This window comes from Silurus aristotelis (genome assembly GCF_946808225.1).
Source record: "Silurus aristotelis genome assembly, chromosome: 12".
NCBI lineage: Eukaryota > Metazoa > Chordata > Actinopteri > Siluriformes > Siluridae > Silurus > Silurus aristotelis.
This window is the reverse complement of record NC_139585.1, coordinates 2,541,504-2,556,503: the sequence shown is the minus strand read 5'-3', so window position 1 is coordinate 2,556,503 and position 15,000 is coordinate 2,541,504. Positions and strand designations below refer to the sequence as shown.

General features: G+C 43.6%; 1 protein-coding gene across 3 annotated transcripts in view; it reads left to right on the top strand.

Moving 5' to 3' along the window:
* The window catches only part of fam53b (family with sequence similarity 53 member B), a 26,207-nt gene extending 11,244 nt beyond the window's left edge, over positions 1-14,963 (top strand). For 2 of the 3 annotated variants that reach the window (XM_083557535.1, XM_083557536.1), the window contains 4 exons: positions 1,259-1,490; positions 3,315-3,369; positions 6,080-6,681; positions 13,931-14,963. In XM_083557535.1, the coding sequence (XP_083413661.1) occupies positions 1,401-1,490; positions 3,315-3,369; positions 6,080-6,681; positions 13,931-14,203 (1,020 nt within the window). In that variant the 5' untranslated portion in view covers positions 1,259-1,400 and the 3' untranslated portion in view covers positions 14,204-14,963. The remainder of the gene's footprint in view (positions 1-1,258; positions 1,491-3,314; positions 3,370-6,079; positions 6,682-13,930) is intronic. The other variant, XM_083557537.1, reaches the window with a different exon arrangement.
* The last annotated feature ends 37 nt before the right edge of the window (positions 14,964-15,000 follow it).

Genomic DNA, 15,000 nt, shown 5'->3' with positions numbered 1-15,000 from the left:
GACTCGCACCCCTACCTTCAAGCTCCTTATTTTTCCTTTCAAAACCCGAAGTATTAATCGCATACCAAGTTTTCAGAACTCGGACCCTCCTGGATCCTGGATCCCCTCCTGTGGGTGTGTTTTTGGCCGAGTAATCGTCGGAGAACCTCTGCACATCCGCATGGCAGCTATCAGTGGGGTTGTTTTGATAAACGCAGGCTCAGATTTATTCTTAGTCTCGTGTCCTGATGATCCAATTATGAGCTGCGGCTCGGCTTTAACCTCTGGACGCCAGATCCAGTAAAAGGATTACGCAAGCCGTCTCCGTGAACTCATCAGTGGTCATAAAGGCTCGATAGATCTTAGTTTAGTGCCTTGGAATGGTCCCGGTTACAATCTGGAGGACGCTCGGCTACACGGAGCGCACAGGTGGGTTCTGGGCTCTGATTGGTCAGAAGGTGTCTATTGTAACGAAACCGCAAATACACAATTTGACCAGAAGTATTGGGACAACTGCCTTTCCAGCCACATTTGGTTCTTCCCCGAAATGTTAGCACACAGTCGTATCAGACGTCTCTAGCATGAAATTTCTCCTCAAACTTCAAAAACCTTTAAAAAGCGTTTGTTTGGTGCCGTAACGTGGAAATTTCCCGACTGTGGGACGAATAAAGGTTCATCCTCTCTCATCTTATCCGCTCTACATCAATCTCCACAAAATCTAGTGGATCATCTTCCCAGAAGAGCGGAGCTCATTATAACAACTCAATGTGGAATGGATGTTCATCTAATCCTCAGGTGTCCACAAACATTTGTCAAGTGTACATTAACGCTTCTATAGCAACAGCTAATTCGCCTTTTTATATTGTTTCTTCCTGTAAGCAGTCTCTAGTTTAAACGTTTTCTGCCATCTTTAGTGGTTTTTGTGGGTCCAGAGGGAGAATAAAGAGAAGTCGATGAGGGAACGAGCATTTATAGCTGCTATTATTTAACCGAGAACAGAAAACGATTCGTTCCGAGGAAGAAAAAAATGTAAATCAGAAATGTTGTTGGATAGCTAATAAAAGCTCACTGGAGCTGCCGCGGTGTCGGGGGAATAAACATCTGATTATTTTATCCTCTAACTGCACACCACACCTGACCACCCTCGATTGCTCATCAGCGCTAAACCCACACTCTCATCCGGACCTCCTATTGTGCTTTTTTTCCCTTTTATTTAACGGCGGTGTGGGAAGCCGAATTCTCACCCCCCCACTTTGTGTCCATTCTTTTGTGTCCGCAGGGTCAAGAGGGCTCCTCTCGAAGAACATTCCAGAAGTAACGATGGGCCAGATGGGAGCGTGATCAAGTCGCCTACACCCTGCGTTGCACGTAAAGATGGATGCCGGTCGATTTTTCACTCTCTGAAATGGGCTTTCGCAAAGATGTGTGTGGCCATGGTGATCATTCACACTAAAACACTGGAAAAGAAGGGAGTCGACGATGTAACCTCCAGAGAGCCGACCTCAGACTCGGTAAGACCTTTTCGGCTAACGGCGCCGTGAGACCTGAGTCGTTCTGACGTCTTCAGAGTAGATTACATTACCCAGGTTTTACTTTCTCAGGGGGAAAAAAAACAAACGTGTCGCAAAATTACAGGAAGTGATGTCAAGTTTGCTCCATGAAGATCCACTTTCCATGGGCTGGAGTGGAAGATCTCCTGCTATAGCACCAAACCCCTATTATACACCACGAATGTGAACGCTGACTGCACCCCAGGAACCACCTCACCTCACCTCACCTCACCTACATCAGTACCTGACTTTACTAACACCCTTGTAGCTGCTTGGATCTCAACGCATATCTTTACAAAAATCTAGTGCAACATCTGCCCAGAAGAGTGGATCTTCTTATAACAGCACATGAAGACTACATGTGGACTGGGATTCTCAAAAAGTAGAACATGGCACAAACGTTATTTTTTTTTTTAGAGATTGAAGTTTTGGAAATCCTGGTTAAGTGGTGCTTTTTGTCGAGTCTCATCAGCTCTACTCCTCACTCGCTTAGACTTCATCCTGGAAGATCCTGGAAATCTTTCCAGATGAACTTTCCAATCAGAAAAAAAGCTTCTGTCCAGTTTCTTGAAACCTACAGGACTTCTAGATTTTATAGACATAAACTAATGTGATAAAAAGCAAATCCAATCAAAATCATCGAAATCGAATTATTTGAAACCGTATATGATAAAATTCTGAAGATTTGTTCGCTAAAAATTTCTATTGCAATCATTTCAATATTGGATATAATGGGTTCAAGGCTTTGTGACTTCACTACATGAGCTCGTCCTTATCCCCACCCCTAAATCCGATTTCCACGCAGACCTTGTTTATTGTGCGGAATTACGAGCATAGGCGGTATTCCTGCGGTTCTGAGGTAGCACCAACAAATTTGCATTTAAGTCCAAATACATTGACCAAGACACCGTATTGACTCTGTGATCGCTAAATCCAAATCTAATCACAGACTCGGTAATTTTAAAAATGCTTTCCAAAGTGGATCAATTTAAAAAGCAGAGAAACGGAGGCTTTCGGAAAAAACGACGACGTGTTTCAGACGAAAAGAACATACATACACATGTTAAAGATTTAGTGACCTCACAAACCGAGCTTGTACGTCGCCCCGCCCAAGAATCCGACGCCTCTGTTTTTCTGTCAGCTCGGATGCTATAAGTGTTGAGTTCATGGGATTGCGAACGTGACCTGAAAGTATGGCATTGTTGGAAAGATGAAGACCCTGTAAATCAAAACCTCGAACAACCCCTGACAAAACCCCCACCCCTTTTTCCTGCCCCCCCCAAAAGAACCCCCAACATTTACTCCACACGCTACGCCTCGAACCCGAGCGTCTCCTGCGCTTGCTAGCATCTGCTCTCAGTGCACCACTTTCCACAGGCTGCGAGATGATTGTGGTTTGAGCTCCTCATTGTTGGCTGAAAGCCTTTTCAGAACCTAACGGCGGGTGGGAGGCTTTGGGTTTCCTGTGTTCATTGTGCGCTCGCTGTCACCCCGGCGGAGGGGTTTTTTAAGTTGCCCCTGCTTAGCCGGGTACCTCACCCTGTTCGTTCGCTCCATCTCCTTTTATTAACTACAATTACCGTTTCAGAAGTTGCGCCTCCTAGGGGTCAAAGGTCACAGTCAGGCATTGTGCAGTCCCTTTTTTTTTTTGGAGGGAAAAAGTTTCCCGTTTGGGAATTGATCATTCGGGGCGAAAGTCCGCAGATTTGACCTCCAAAATATTCTGGCTTGTTTTCGATTTTATACAAATAAACCAGAACTAAAATAGACGTTTTCTCTCCACAGCACGAGACGTCGACCATGAGCCAGGGAACGGCCCTGTTCTCTTGCGGAATCATGGGTAATACTTCTTATACTTCTTCCATACTTTTTAACATCTTCCCATCCCACCTTCTCCCACACTACGTGGTGTTGGCAGCCTGGCGGATCGCTAGGACGGAAAGGCCACAACTTCTCTGAAAAGCCTGAAACAAAAACGTGTCATGTGTTAGTTCCCTGAACACCTGCTCTACGCCCTGATAGCGGTTAGCGTCGACTCTGTGATGTCGCAGATGTCACCACTTCCGACAGGGTTCTTTTGAGGTGAATGTTTGCTCCAGTGCGATAGCTACAACCTCAACTTAACTTTGTGTACCATTAACTGTTACTTTGACACGTGAGAAACTGGCAAGAAATCTAAGTTCATTAAACGCCTACGAACACGTAAATTAGCGGCGTTTTAAAATGCACGGTTTCAAAAAGCTTTCGATTTTGTGTAAACGTGATTTTCCTTCGCTGATCAAATTCGCATTGTAGGAACGCTCCTACAATGTGATGTTGCTATAGCAACCTCAAAATGTTGATCACTGAATTAGGAAGCTAGCTAGCTATATTCCAAACATTCCATTGGCATTTTCTCATATAATTTGCATAATAGATTATTTTGTGACATCACTAAATCGATTATACAACGCTGATATCTTTAACTCTTTTTCTATGTTTTGATTTAAAACTTTGCTTTACGTATATAAGCGATTCAGGGGCGGTGCTGCGTACAAGCTCAGTTAGTGATGTCACAATAGAAACATTACCGTTTTCAAAACGATCACATTAATTACGCGGCATATCAGATAACGATGTGTGGTACCTGGAAACATTTGGTCTGCCGCTAAGCTGGCTAGCTAGCTAATCTGGGCAGTATTAGTGATTAATCTTATTGTCGGTTGTCATGGCAATGTTTTGAGCCTGTTTTTACAATACAAAAATATTAAATAAAGATGGTGAAATTTAATTGTGAACAATGCAGGCTAGTTAACTAGCCGGCTAGCTAAGTTATCTAACTGTATATTTCGAAATATTTATTTATTTATAGTACGAGCACGTGGATGTAAAATGCTAAAAACAAATTCCAAAAGCCAGAACAACTTAGTTGTTTGAGCTAGCGTCTGGACTTCCTGGTGTTTACTTCAAAACACGTAGCGCTAATTTCCTGTTTGATGCTAATAAGAATTCAGGATTCATTAAGATCTGCACCTTGTGCTGATGAACCCTGATCTAGAGAACATGTTGTCCTGTGCAGAAGTCATAAAAGCAGATGTTTTCCTTTGTGGGAACTTCAGTAAGCTGGTCCTTCACCAAATCGACTGAACAAAACAGGAAGTAGCGAGACGTTCATCGTTCAGTGTCTTTTGATCCCACCCCGACGGTTTCCGTGCACGCCCCCGAAAGACGCCCGGTTTCTACGAGTGATTGGGTGGACTCACGGAGTGGACTCTGGAGGTGAAGCTTATGTGTCTAGACTGCCACAGATGTTGTGGTGTGTTCGGGGATGAGGCCTCCCTCCGGTCCTGGCAGCCTGCCACCAATCAGATGCTGCTATTTTTGTCTCGTGTAAATCTGACCTGATTTTTACACACACTTCCTTTTCACCCTTCAGCCCCACTGACCATTTTTCTGAGCAGCTTTTATGAGAACAATAGAGAAGCCTGAGGACCTTACATGCTTCTGGATGATCTAAAGATGCAGGTAGTGATGGGATGGGATCATGGAGGTAGTAGTTGAGGGTGGGGGTCATGGATCTAGTGGTTCTTGTGAGGTGTTTGTCTAATGTGAGAAGTTTGTTTAAAACAGTACTCGGTCAGGGTGTTTAGTGTTACCAGGAGAATGTAAAGTTATCAAGATGGTCCAACATGGCTGCCTCTATCACATCCTGGAATTTCCAGCACATTTTTCAGTATTCTTAACTCAGTGTTGGGACTTGTTCCCCAGACTCATGATCATATCCATGATGGTCTTTCTCCATAATCTCTATTATGATGAGTATCACCATGGAGAATTGTGTCCCGTGTAATCTACTGCATCGAACTCATTGCCAGCTTATGATTCAGATTTTCTGAAGAAGCTAAAACGGTGTTCCACATGTACTAGGTGTAGCCCAGGTGATGATATCGATAACTGCAGCACATGCTGAGACAAATCCCTAAACCACGGAAGTGTCCAGGTGCCAGATTTGCAATCTGTTTCAGGTAATTATCACTAATGAGCTATAAAATATTGAACGTTAGGTTCCTGAGATGGTTGATCTGCTCAAAAGAAGCAAACCACCATCCACAAGCCTAAAGTGGAACCTAAGAACAAACTCTGAGGAACAATTTGAACTAAATGGGGCAGCCATCTTGTTGGTATCAGTCTGGACAAGCTAATTAGCAAACACAATTAGTATAAGCAACACTCATCTATGCAATGCAGAGGAACGATACTGTAAATGTTAAATGAAAAACGCCAGTAAGTCACTGTTAATTATCGAGTCATTGCGATCGAATGACTCACCCTTTTAAATGATTAAGTTCAAACGCAATGACTCACTGTTGCTCAGAGACTCAAAACAGTGCTGCGGCTTTGTTTGAAATAATTTTTGTTCCACTATAGGAAGTGATACAAATGGGCACGTTTTCTGCCCCCTGTCCAATACTTCCAGCCTTCCCAATGTTGAGGGTAACTCACATACCCCATGCAAGTCAGGTTTCTTGCTCTGCCCTTATTGGGTTTTTTTTGTTTGCATTTGTTTTCAGACTTTGTTAGTGTCAGCCAGCGTCCCATGGGTTCGAGTCTGGAGAGTCTGTGGGACTCGGGTGCGAGCAGCACCAGTTCTATCAGTGGCCTTCTGCGGGACCTGAGCTTGAGCGAAACCCCTTCACCCAGCAAACGCCAGTGCCGCTCTCGGTCCTGCTCAGACGAGCTGAGCTGGCGTTCCCCTTGGCGCCCGCAGGCCTCGCGCCTTTGGACGGCCGTCGAAAAACGTCGCTGCCACAGCGGGGGAGCCATTCTGCCCTCGTCTTCATATTCGTCCTCTTCCATCTTCTCCAGCATGCAGAGAAGCTCCAGTTTCAGCTTTCCGACCCGCTCCAACCTTTCCGAGACGCCGTTTCCTCAATTGTTCACCGCCATGGCGTTTGACCCACCCCTTTGCTCTTCTCACGAGAGGATTTGCCTGGCCGAGATCGACGCTGCGCCGGAGGCAAGTTCTACAGACTCCACCTCCGAGGAAGGAGGACTCGCACGGAGCCAGTCGCAACCCTGTGTACTGAACGACCAGAAAATTGGGATGAAGCGCCGCCGACAGGACGAACCCCACAAACAGAGGCCTTCGCTGGATTTGGCCAAGATGACGCAGGTGAGACTCGAACCCAACACTTTTGCATTAAACTAATAAGAATGAAAGAAACTATTAGTTGTCACATGTACATTTTTTCTTCATGGCATTTGGCAGACACCCGAGTGACTTTTATCCCTTTCATACAACTGAGGGTTAAGGGCCTTGCTCAGGGGCCCAGGAGTATCTGGGATTCAAACTCACAATCTTCCAATGTACAGTATATTGAAATTCTTTGCATATTTCAGCATGTTAGGGAGGGAAAGGGTAGCTCTATCGTTGTTGGACTTCTGACCACAAGGTCATGAGTTTAAATCCCACCACCGCCTGCAAGTCCCTTAACCCTCTACTGCTCAGTTGTGTGCTCCGTTTAAGGGTAACTGACAAACGGTGTAAATGTAAATGAATCTGTGGTCAGAGTACAGGGTCAACCATGATACCAAAATCTTAAGGGTTAAGGGCCTTGCTCAAGGGCCCAACAGGGGCAGCTTAGTGGTGCTAGGGCTTGAACCCCCAGCCTTCCGATTAGTCACCCAAAGCATTAATCAGTGAGCTGTACATTAGATTAGATTTGATTCAACTTCGTCTTTGTGCATAGTACGAGTACAGGACCAATGAAATGCAGCGATGCAAATTGCGAATAGAAAACTGTAACCGATCTGGTGTGTTTGGATCAGGAAACTTTTCAAGTATGTGTTTTGTACATTTTCTTTTCATTCGTACTGTACAACAATAAATTGTAATTTCGAAAAAATACTCCAAATCCAAAAATCAGCCTGCAAACACGCGCTAGCTAGCTCACATTCACGATCCGAGTCCTGACGCTTTCAAAATGCCCGACCCTAATTTTGAGTATTTCATATATACAGTGGGGCAAATTTATTCAGCCACCAATTGTGCAAGTTCTCCCACTTAAAAAGATGAAAGAGGCCTGTAATTTTCATCATCGGTGCACTAAAAAAAAATATCCAGAAAATCACATTGTCTGATTTTTAAAAGAATTTATTTGCAAATTATGGTGGAAAATAAGTATTTTCTGTGTTTTAAACACGTTTTAGTAAACGTTTTCTGTGAGTCTCCACAAGGTTTTTACACACTGTTGCTGGTAGTTTGGACCATTCCTCCATGCAGATCTCCTCTAGAGCAGTGATGTTTTGGGGCTGTCCTGGGCAACACGGATTTTTAACTACCTCCAAAGATTTTCTATGGGGTTGAGATCTGGAGACTGGCTAGGCCACTCCAGGACCTTGAAATGCTTCTTACGAAGCCACTCCTTCGTTGGTGTGTTTGGGATCATTGTCATGCTGAAAGACCGAGCCATGTTTCATCTTCAATGCCCGTGCTGATGGAAGGAGGTTTTCACTCAAAATCTCACAATGCATTGCCCCATTCATTCTTTCCTTTTTCAGCGACTTTATCAGTGGTCCTGGTCCCTTTGCAGAAAAACAGCCCCAAAGCATGATGTTTCCACCTCCATGCTTCACAGTAGGTATGGTGTTCTTTATATGCAACTCAGCATTCTTTCTCCTCCAAACACAAGTTGAGTTTTTACCAAGAAGTTCTATTTTGGTTTCATCTGACCATATGACATTTTCCCAATCCTCTTCTGGATATTCCAAATGCTCTTTAGCAAACTTCAGATGGGCATGCACTGGCTTAAGCAGGCTGACACGTCTGGCACTGCAGGATTTGAGTCCCTGGCGGCGTAGTGTGTTACTGATGGTAGCCTTTGTTACTTTGGTCCCACCTCTCTGCAGGTCATTCACTAGGTCCCCTATGTGGTTCTGGGATTTTTGCTCACCATTCTTGTGATAATTTTGAACCCATGGGGTGAGATCTTGTGTGAAGCCCCAGATCGAGGGAGATTATCAGTGGTCTTGTATGTCTTCCATTTTCTAATAATTGCTCCCACAGTTGATTTCTTCACACCAAGCTGCTTACCTACTGCAGATTCAGTCTTCCAGCCTGGTGCAGGTCTACAATTTAGTTTCTGGTGCCCTTTAAGAGCTCTTTGGTCTTGGCCATAGTGGAGTTTGGAGTCTGACAGTTTGAGGTTGTGGACAGGTGTCTTTTATACTGATAACGAGTTTAAACAGGTGCCATTAATACAGGTAACAAGTGGAGGACAGAGGAGCCTCTTAAAGAAGTTACAGGTCTGTGAGAGACAGAAATCTTGCTTTTTTGTAGGTGACCAAATACTTATTTTCCACCATAATTTGCAAATAAATTCTTTAAAATCAATGTGATTTTTTCTCATTTTGTCTCTCATAGTTGAAGTGTACCGATGATGAAAATTACAGGCCTCTCTCATCTTTTTAAGTGGAAGAACTTTCATAATTGGTGGCTGACTAAATACTTTTTTGCCCCACTTTATTCCACTAGTTCAAGTGTTGGAAAACGCAAATGTTACTGTGTGTTTGAGAGACTTTGAGTCACCATGTGCCCCTTCAGATGTTGCTCTTCTTGACACACTTTACAGGAGGAATGGGGTTTTTTTTTTGGTCACTTAACCAAAGCTAAGAAAATTCTATGTAAAAGTCTTTTTTCTGACACCAGACTTCAACCTTCCTGAGAATGCACACAAATGTACAGGACGTCCCTGGACGTGGTGACACGAAATTAAGATCCAAACCTGTTTCTGCAGGACAACCGTGCACAAAGCCAGCTCCATGAAGATACATGCGTTGGAGTGGAAGATCTCCTGCTGTAGAGCTCTAAACACTAATAAACGCTGACTGTACCCTAGAAAACCCTCTCCACCTCCTCACCTTCTCACCAGTACCTGACTTTACTAACACCCTTGTAGCACAAATCTCCACAGAATCTAGTAGAACATCTTCCCAGAAGAGTGGAGGTTCTTTTATAAGAGAGAATTGAGACGAAAAGAAGCGCATAGGAATTTGACAGGTCAGGTGTCCACAAACGTTTGGTTCTGTGATCTGCGAGGAGGTATTTTAGTTTTTTACGTTGATGGATGGAGCCTCCAGTGCCGGTTCCTGATCACGAGAAGCTTCAAACCGATGTTTTGAAATCTGCTTTTATCGGACCTTTTTTTGTGATTTTATCCTAGGATGGGTTTTTTATTATTCTTTCTTTTATGCTTAGAAAGAGCTTCGAGATGTAACTTTTGAAGGCACCATTAAAAACTAGATGATTATAACGTTCTCTAGCTAGAAAATAAAAACCGTCTTAATATAATAACGAATCCAGCTGTTACATCGTCAGGATCATTTCCACTGCAGGACCAAAAGATTCTACTACAGCAGGATGTTTTTCGGCTGTGTGTGTGTGTGTGTGTGTGTGTGTGTGTGTGTGTGTGTGTGTGTGTGTGTGTGTGTGTGTTTTCCACCCCTGTGCTTTGACTCACTCTGATTAAAACAGAAACCTCTTCTAAGGCGTATATACGGCGCTCACACACAAACCTGAAAGGAAGAAGTGAGTATGAAAGGCAGAAGTGCTCGTGTGCACGCTCGTGCGCACGCCACGTCCCGACCTTTCACATCGCGAGTGTGCGTCTTCCTCTGCCGTTCTTCTCTTTCTTCTCTTTTTTTTTCTTTCCATCTCTTTCAGTAACACAAAACGGCGTTCGGTTCTGTACAGATTTATACACTGCGCCCGGCAAAAGTTTTGGGACACCTGAGCTGCTTTTTGTGTTGCTTTTTTAAACACACATTGGGTCTCCATTTGCTCTTAGATGAATGGAGGTTATTCTAAGATGTTCCACTAGATTTTGTGGAGATTTGTGCTCATTCAGATACACAGGTGTGTGTAAAGGCAGGTACTGATGTAGGTGAGGTCTGCGTTTACGTTCATCTCGGCGTTTAATGGCGTTGGAGCTCCATAGCAGGAGATGTTCCACTTCAACCCATAAAGGGAAGATTTCATGCTCCTGCACCCAAAGATAAACGATCTGTCTCCAGGTTTGTGGTAAAAGTTTGAAGATGAACCATATATAGGGTGGAAAAATCAGCTGTTCCAATACTTTTGGCCACACCGTTTGAGTAAATATAACCCAGGGTTGGACATCGGATCGGAAGGTCATTAGTTCACATCCCAGCACGCTCGCGCTTGGGCCTTTATCCCTCGACTGCTCGAGTTTGAGATAATTGTAAGTCAAATGGTATAAACGTATGAACCGAGTAGAATGAAGGGAAGTGAGGAACGTCGATCCTCCAGGCTTTGAAGACCTTCGCTTCGTTCTGGTTTAAACTTGTTTGGGTGGTCGAGTAAAATCTCTGATTTATCGATATGATCTTCTCGCTATCGAGACCTTTTCGTATTGTATTATGTTACGTTTCTGTATGTAGAGTATCACAACGCCGTGTTTAGCTGCTGACGTCAAACTTGGGTTGTAAATCCGCTAGATCTGGACACGTTAACAAAAGTGTACGAACCCTCAGTGGTGTGTGCAGGTGCAACGTTCCCAATCATTTCTACTCAAAGCAACCAGAAACGCTTCGTCCAATCGTCTAGTCCGAGTCATGATTAGATCTAACGTAACCCCGTCATCAGTTCAGGGTGCTTTCATTAAAATACCATGGTTTATAAATATTCATGACTATGCAAATGTGGAAGGAACCTGAAAGTGAGTGTAGGGTAGTTCTCGGTTTTTTTCTTTTTTAGTTTTTTCCGTGATGGCAGCTGTTCTTTTGTTTTGTTCCAGCTGTTGCTTTGTTTCTACATCTTACTTGTTACACATGATTAGTGTGTGTGTGTGTGTGTGTGTGTGTGTGTGTGTGTGTGTGTGTACCAGTCAAAAGTTTGGACACACCTTCCCCTTCAGTGGTTTTCCTTTATGTTTATTATTTTCATCACTGTACATTCATACTAAAGAATCCAATCTACGAAAGAACACGTCCGTAATTATGTAGTGAATAAAACGTGTTGAACGTGTTAAATAACCTAGAACGAGGTTCTTCAGAGCAGCTACATTCGAGCTAGTCACCTGGAATGGTTCTCTAACCATCTTAAGGAGTTCCCTGAGGTGTTGAGTGCTTGTTGGCTGTTTTTCCTTTACTCTCTGGTCCAACTAGTCCCAAACCATCTCAACTGGATTTAGATGGGGTGATTGTCCAAGAAGTTGAGTAATGGAGTGCTGCATCAGATGACCTCCACAAAGAGCTCCTACAGAACTTGGAGTCGTTGTTCTGTTGGAAAACTACTGATGGTCTCACTAAATGCAAACCAGATTGCATGGCTGCATGTCGCTGCAAAACGCTGTGGTAGCCATGCTGGTTAAGTTTGACCTCAATGTTGACGCTATCAGTGTCACCAGCAAAGCATCTCCACACCATGACACCATGTTTCACAGTGGGAACCACACGAACGTGAACCGTCTCTGTTCATCCTCTGTACGTCTAACAAAGACGAACATCTTAAATTTGGAATCATTAGACAAAAAGGACAGTTTTCCACTGATCTAATGTCCATTTCTTGGCCCAAGCAAGTCTCTTCTGCTTCCTGTTCTTCAGAAGAAAGTGTTTTTGCCATGAACACGCCCAGACTCACACGGTCTCTTCTGAGCAGTGGATGTTGAAATATGTCTGCCAGTTAAACCCTGAGAAGCATTTATGTAAATCTGTGGTTTCTGAGGCTGGTAATTCTGATAAACTTATCCTTTGCAGCAGAGGTAGCTCTTAGTCTTCCTTTCATGATTTTGATGGTTTTGGAGTGGGTTTTTTTAGCCATAATATGGATTTGTACAGTGGATGATGAGAGAAACCCACGGGTTTTCCAAGCCGGCATCAAAGCTACTTTGGACAGTAAAGTGTGTGTGTGTGTGTGTGTGTGTGTGTGTGTGTGTGTGTGTGTGTGTGTGTGTGTGTGTGTGTGTGTGTGTGTGTGTGTGTGTGTGTGTGTGTGTGTGTGTGTGTGTGTGTGTGTGTGTGTGTGTGTGTGTGTGTGTGTGTGTTTCCTCTGTGTATAAGGGACAGGGTGGAGGTTGTGGTGAAACATAGCCTGATTTACAAATCAAATTTTCAGTCTCTGCAGCAGCGAAGCTTGACTGCAGCTAGTACTAAATGTGAGTGTGTGTGTGTGTGTGTGTGTGTGTGTGTGTGTTTGCGCCAAAAAGAGAGGCAGGATGCATGAAAGCAATCATTAACAGCTCTCTGTAGGTGTTCTCACATAATCCAACCACACAACACACTCGAACCCGCTCTGTAACTCTGACTCGTGTGGTTGGTTGGTTTTTGCTGCACTTCTCTTTGAATATATTTTGAAACCCTATTTGTTACCCCGCCTCCCCATAAAGCATGTTGTCCCCGGTGCAGGTGATGCTGGAGGACGGCGGCTTGTCATCGGTTCTTCCTTGTTCTGACTTCTGACTTTATTTGTAACATAAATATATACAGATTTTTACCAAAATTTTGTGTGTGTTTCAGCATTCAAAGACACACACACACACACAAACACACACACACATGCACAATGTGGAATATGATCCCAGGGGTCAACACACTTTTTGCTGTATAGTGTTACGTATTGGAAAAGCATCAGTCAGTCTATGTAGGAGGCGTGGCTTAAAGTGGATATATGCCGCTGTTTGTTTATTTATTTATTTATTTATTTATTTATTTATTTATTTATTTATTTATTGTTGCCTGTTGAACCTAAACTTTATTTTGCCGGTACAGAATTGAGAAAACATGTTAATATTTAGAGAAATAAATGTGCGTACGTCACGTCTGACGGCACCATCCCTCCAAAAATATCCACCCGAATGAAACGCAGGAACAAAAGCAGAGAACCTGTCGAACTCCGCCGACTGGCTTTTCCTGTCCCTCGCGAACGCCGTGATGGATACGCACGAGCGACAGTGAACTCGGAAAAGTTTTACTGTACAAATTTTTCCATCGTTTTCTTTTCTATGTTGAATAATGCTGTAAAGATTAGAACTACTACAAATATGGTTATTATACATGAAAAATACCTTTATATGCCCCGCCCACTTTTCCTGATTGGCTGTTATTGGCTGTGTTTATGACTGTTACTCTCTTTCTGCCTGATCGTTGATTCTTTCCAAAAACTTTTTATTTGTTTGGTGTTTGGACTGTACCATTTTACACAAATTTAACTTTGTACATGATTTTCATTTGCACGCTTACACCTATGCTAGGTTTCACGTGTTAACTTGCACGTCGTAGCTTCCCGATTGTTTTCATGACTTTAGATGTCGTGTGTGCGCTACATTCAGAATCGGTTTGTTTTGTTTCAGCTATGTTGCTGTTATTATTGTTGTGATGTTGAAATTTTTCTATTCCCCCAACAGAGACAAAATTTCCAGAGCCTCAGTTGCCCTCGCTTTAACTTTGACAACGGGTGTCAATCAAGCCTGACTCCGCCCTCTTTTGGCAGCCCCTCCAATCAGAGCGAGAAGGCGTATCCCCTCAGCCTTAAAGAAGACGACTCGTCTGCGGTGGACGAATCGGACGCCGATTGGACCAACGGGAAGGAGCGAGAGCCTCCGTGGGCGGAGCAATGCGGGTTTAGAAGGGACGTGTTGGGTGGAGAACTTGATATCGAACAGATTGAGAGAAATTGACCCTTTTTATTTTATTTTTTATTTTTTATTTTTTTCTGGAGGACATCTATACGTCCCGACCTCTCTCAGGTTCCTCGCATTTCTCCTGTAGGTTTTTCCGGAGAAGCGAGGAAACCGTAGTGTTGGGGACGAGAAAAGGACTCAGGAGAAACGGACTCTCACGTACGGAATTGTGGGACGTTAGGACGACTCAGGTTGAATCTTTGAAAAGAAAAGAAAAAAAACGTGCTCACGCTCTGTTGCAGATATTGTAGCTTTTTTATTTTTCTTCTCGTTCATTAAAGGAAGTATGAAAACGACGGCGTACGTCCCCGGATTGTCCGACTTACCGGTGTGTGGTGTGTGTGTGTGTGTGTGTGTGTGTGTGTGCTGAATGAGGAGCAAACGGACCTGAAAAAAACTAAACATCAAAGCTATATTTTTAAAGGGTTATTCACGTGAATTTATTTTCTGCACCGTTCATTCGAAAGTACACGCCATGACGAAGAAGGAGGACGAAAACGGAAGAAGGATCCGAGTGGAGAACCGGGGACTTGCTGTTGAACTTGCACTGGCATTTACACACACACACCTCACACACACACACACACACACACGCACACCGTACGTACATAGTGAAAAGCTTGGAACGGGTTTCAGGTTTGTAATAACGTTGAATGTTAATTTCAAGCTAATAGAGTTTAATTCCTCTTTTTACGAAGTGTAACGTAAATGTACTTCTTTCTATACGAATAAACAGCCTTTACTGTGTGTTTGTAAACCGCTGTGTGTGTGTGTGTGTGTTCAATTCCATAATT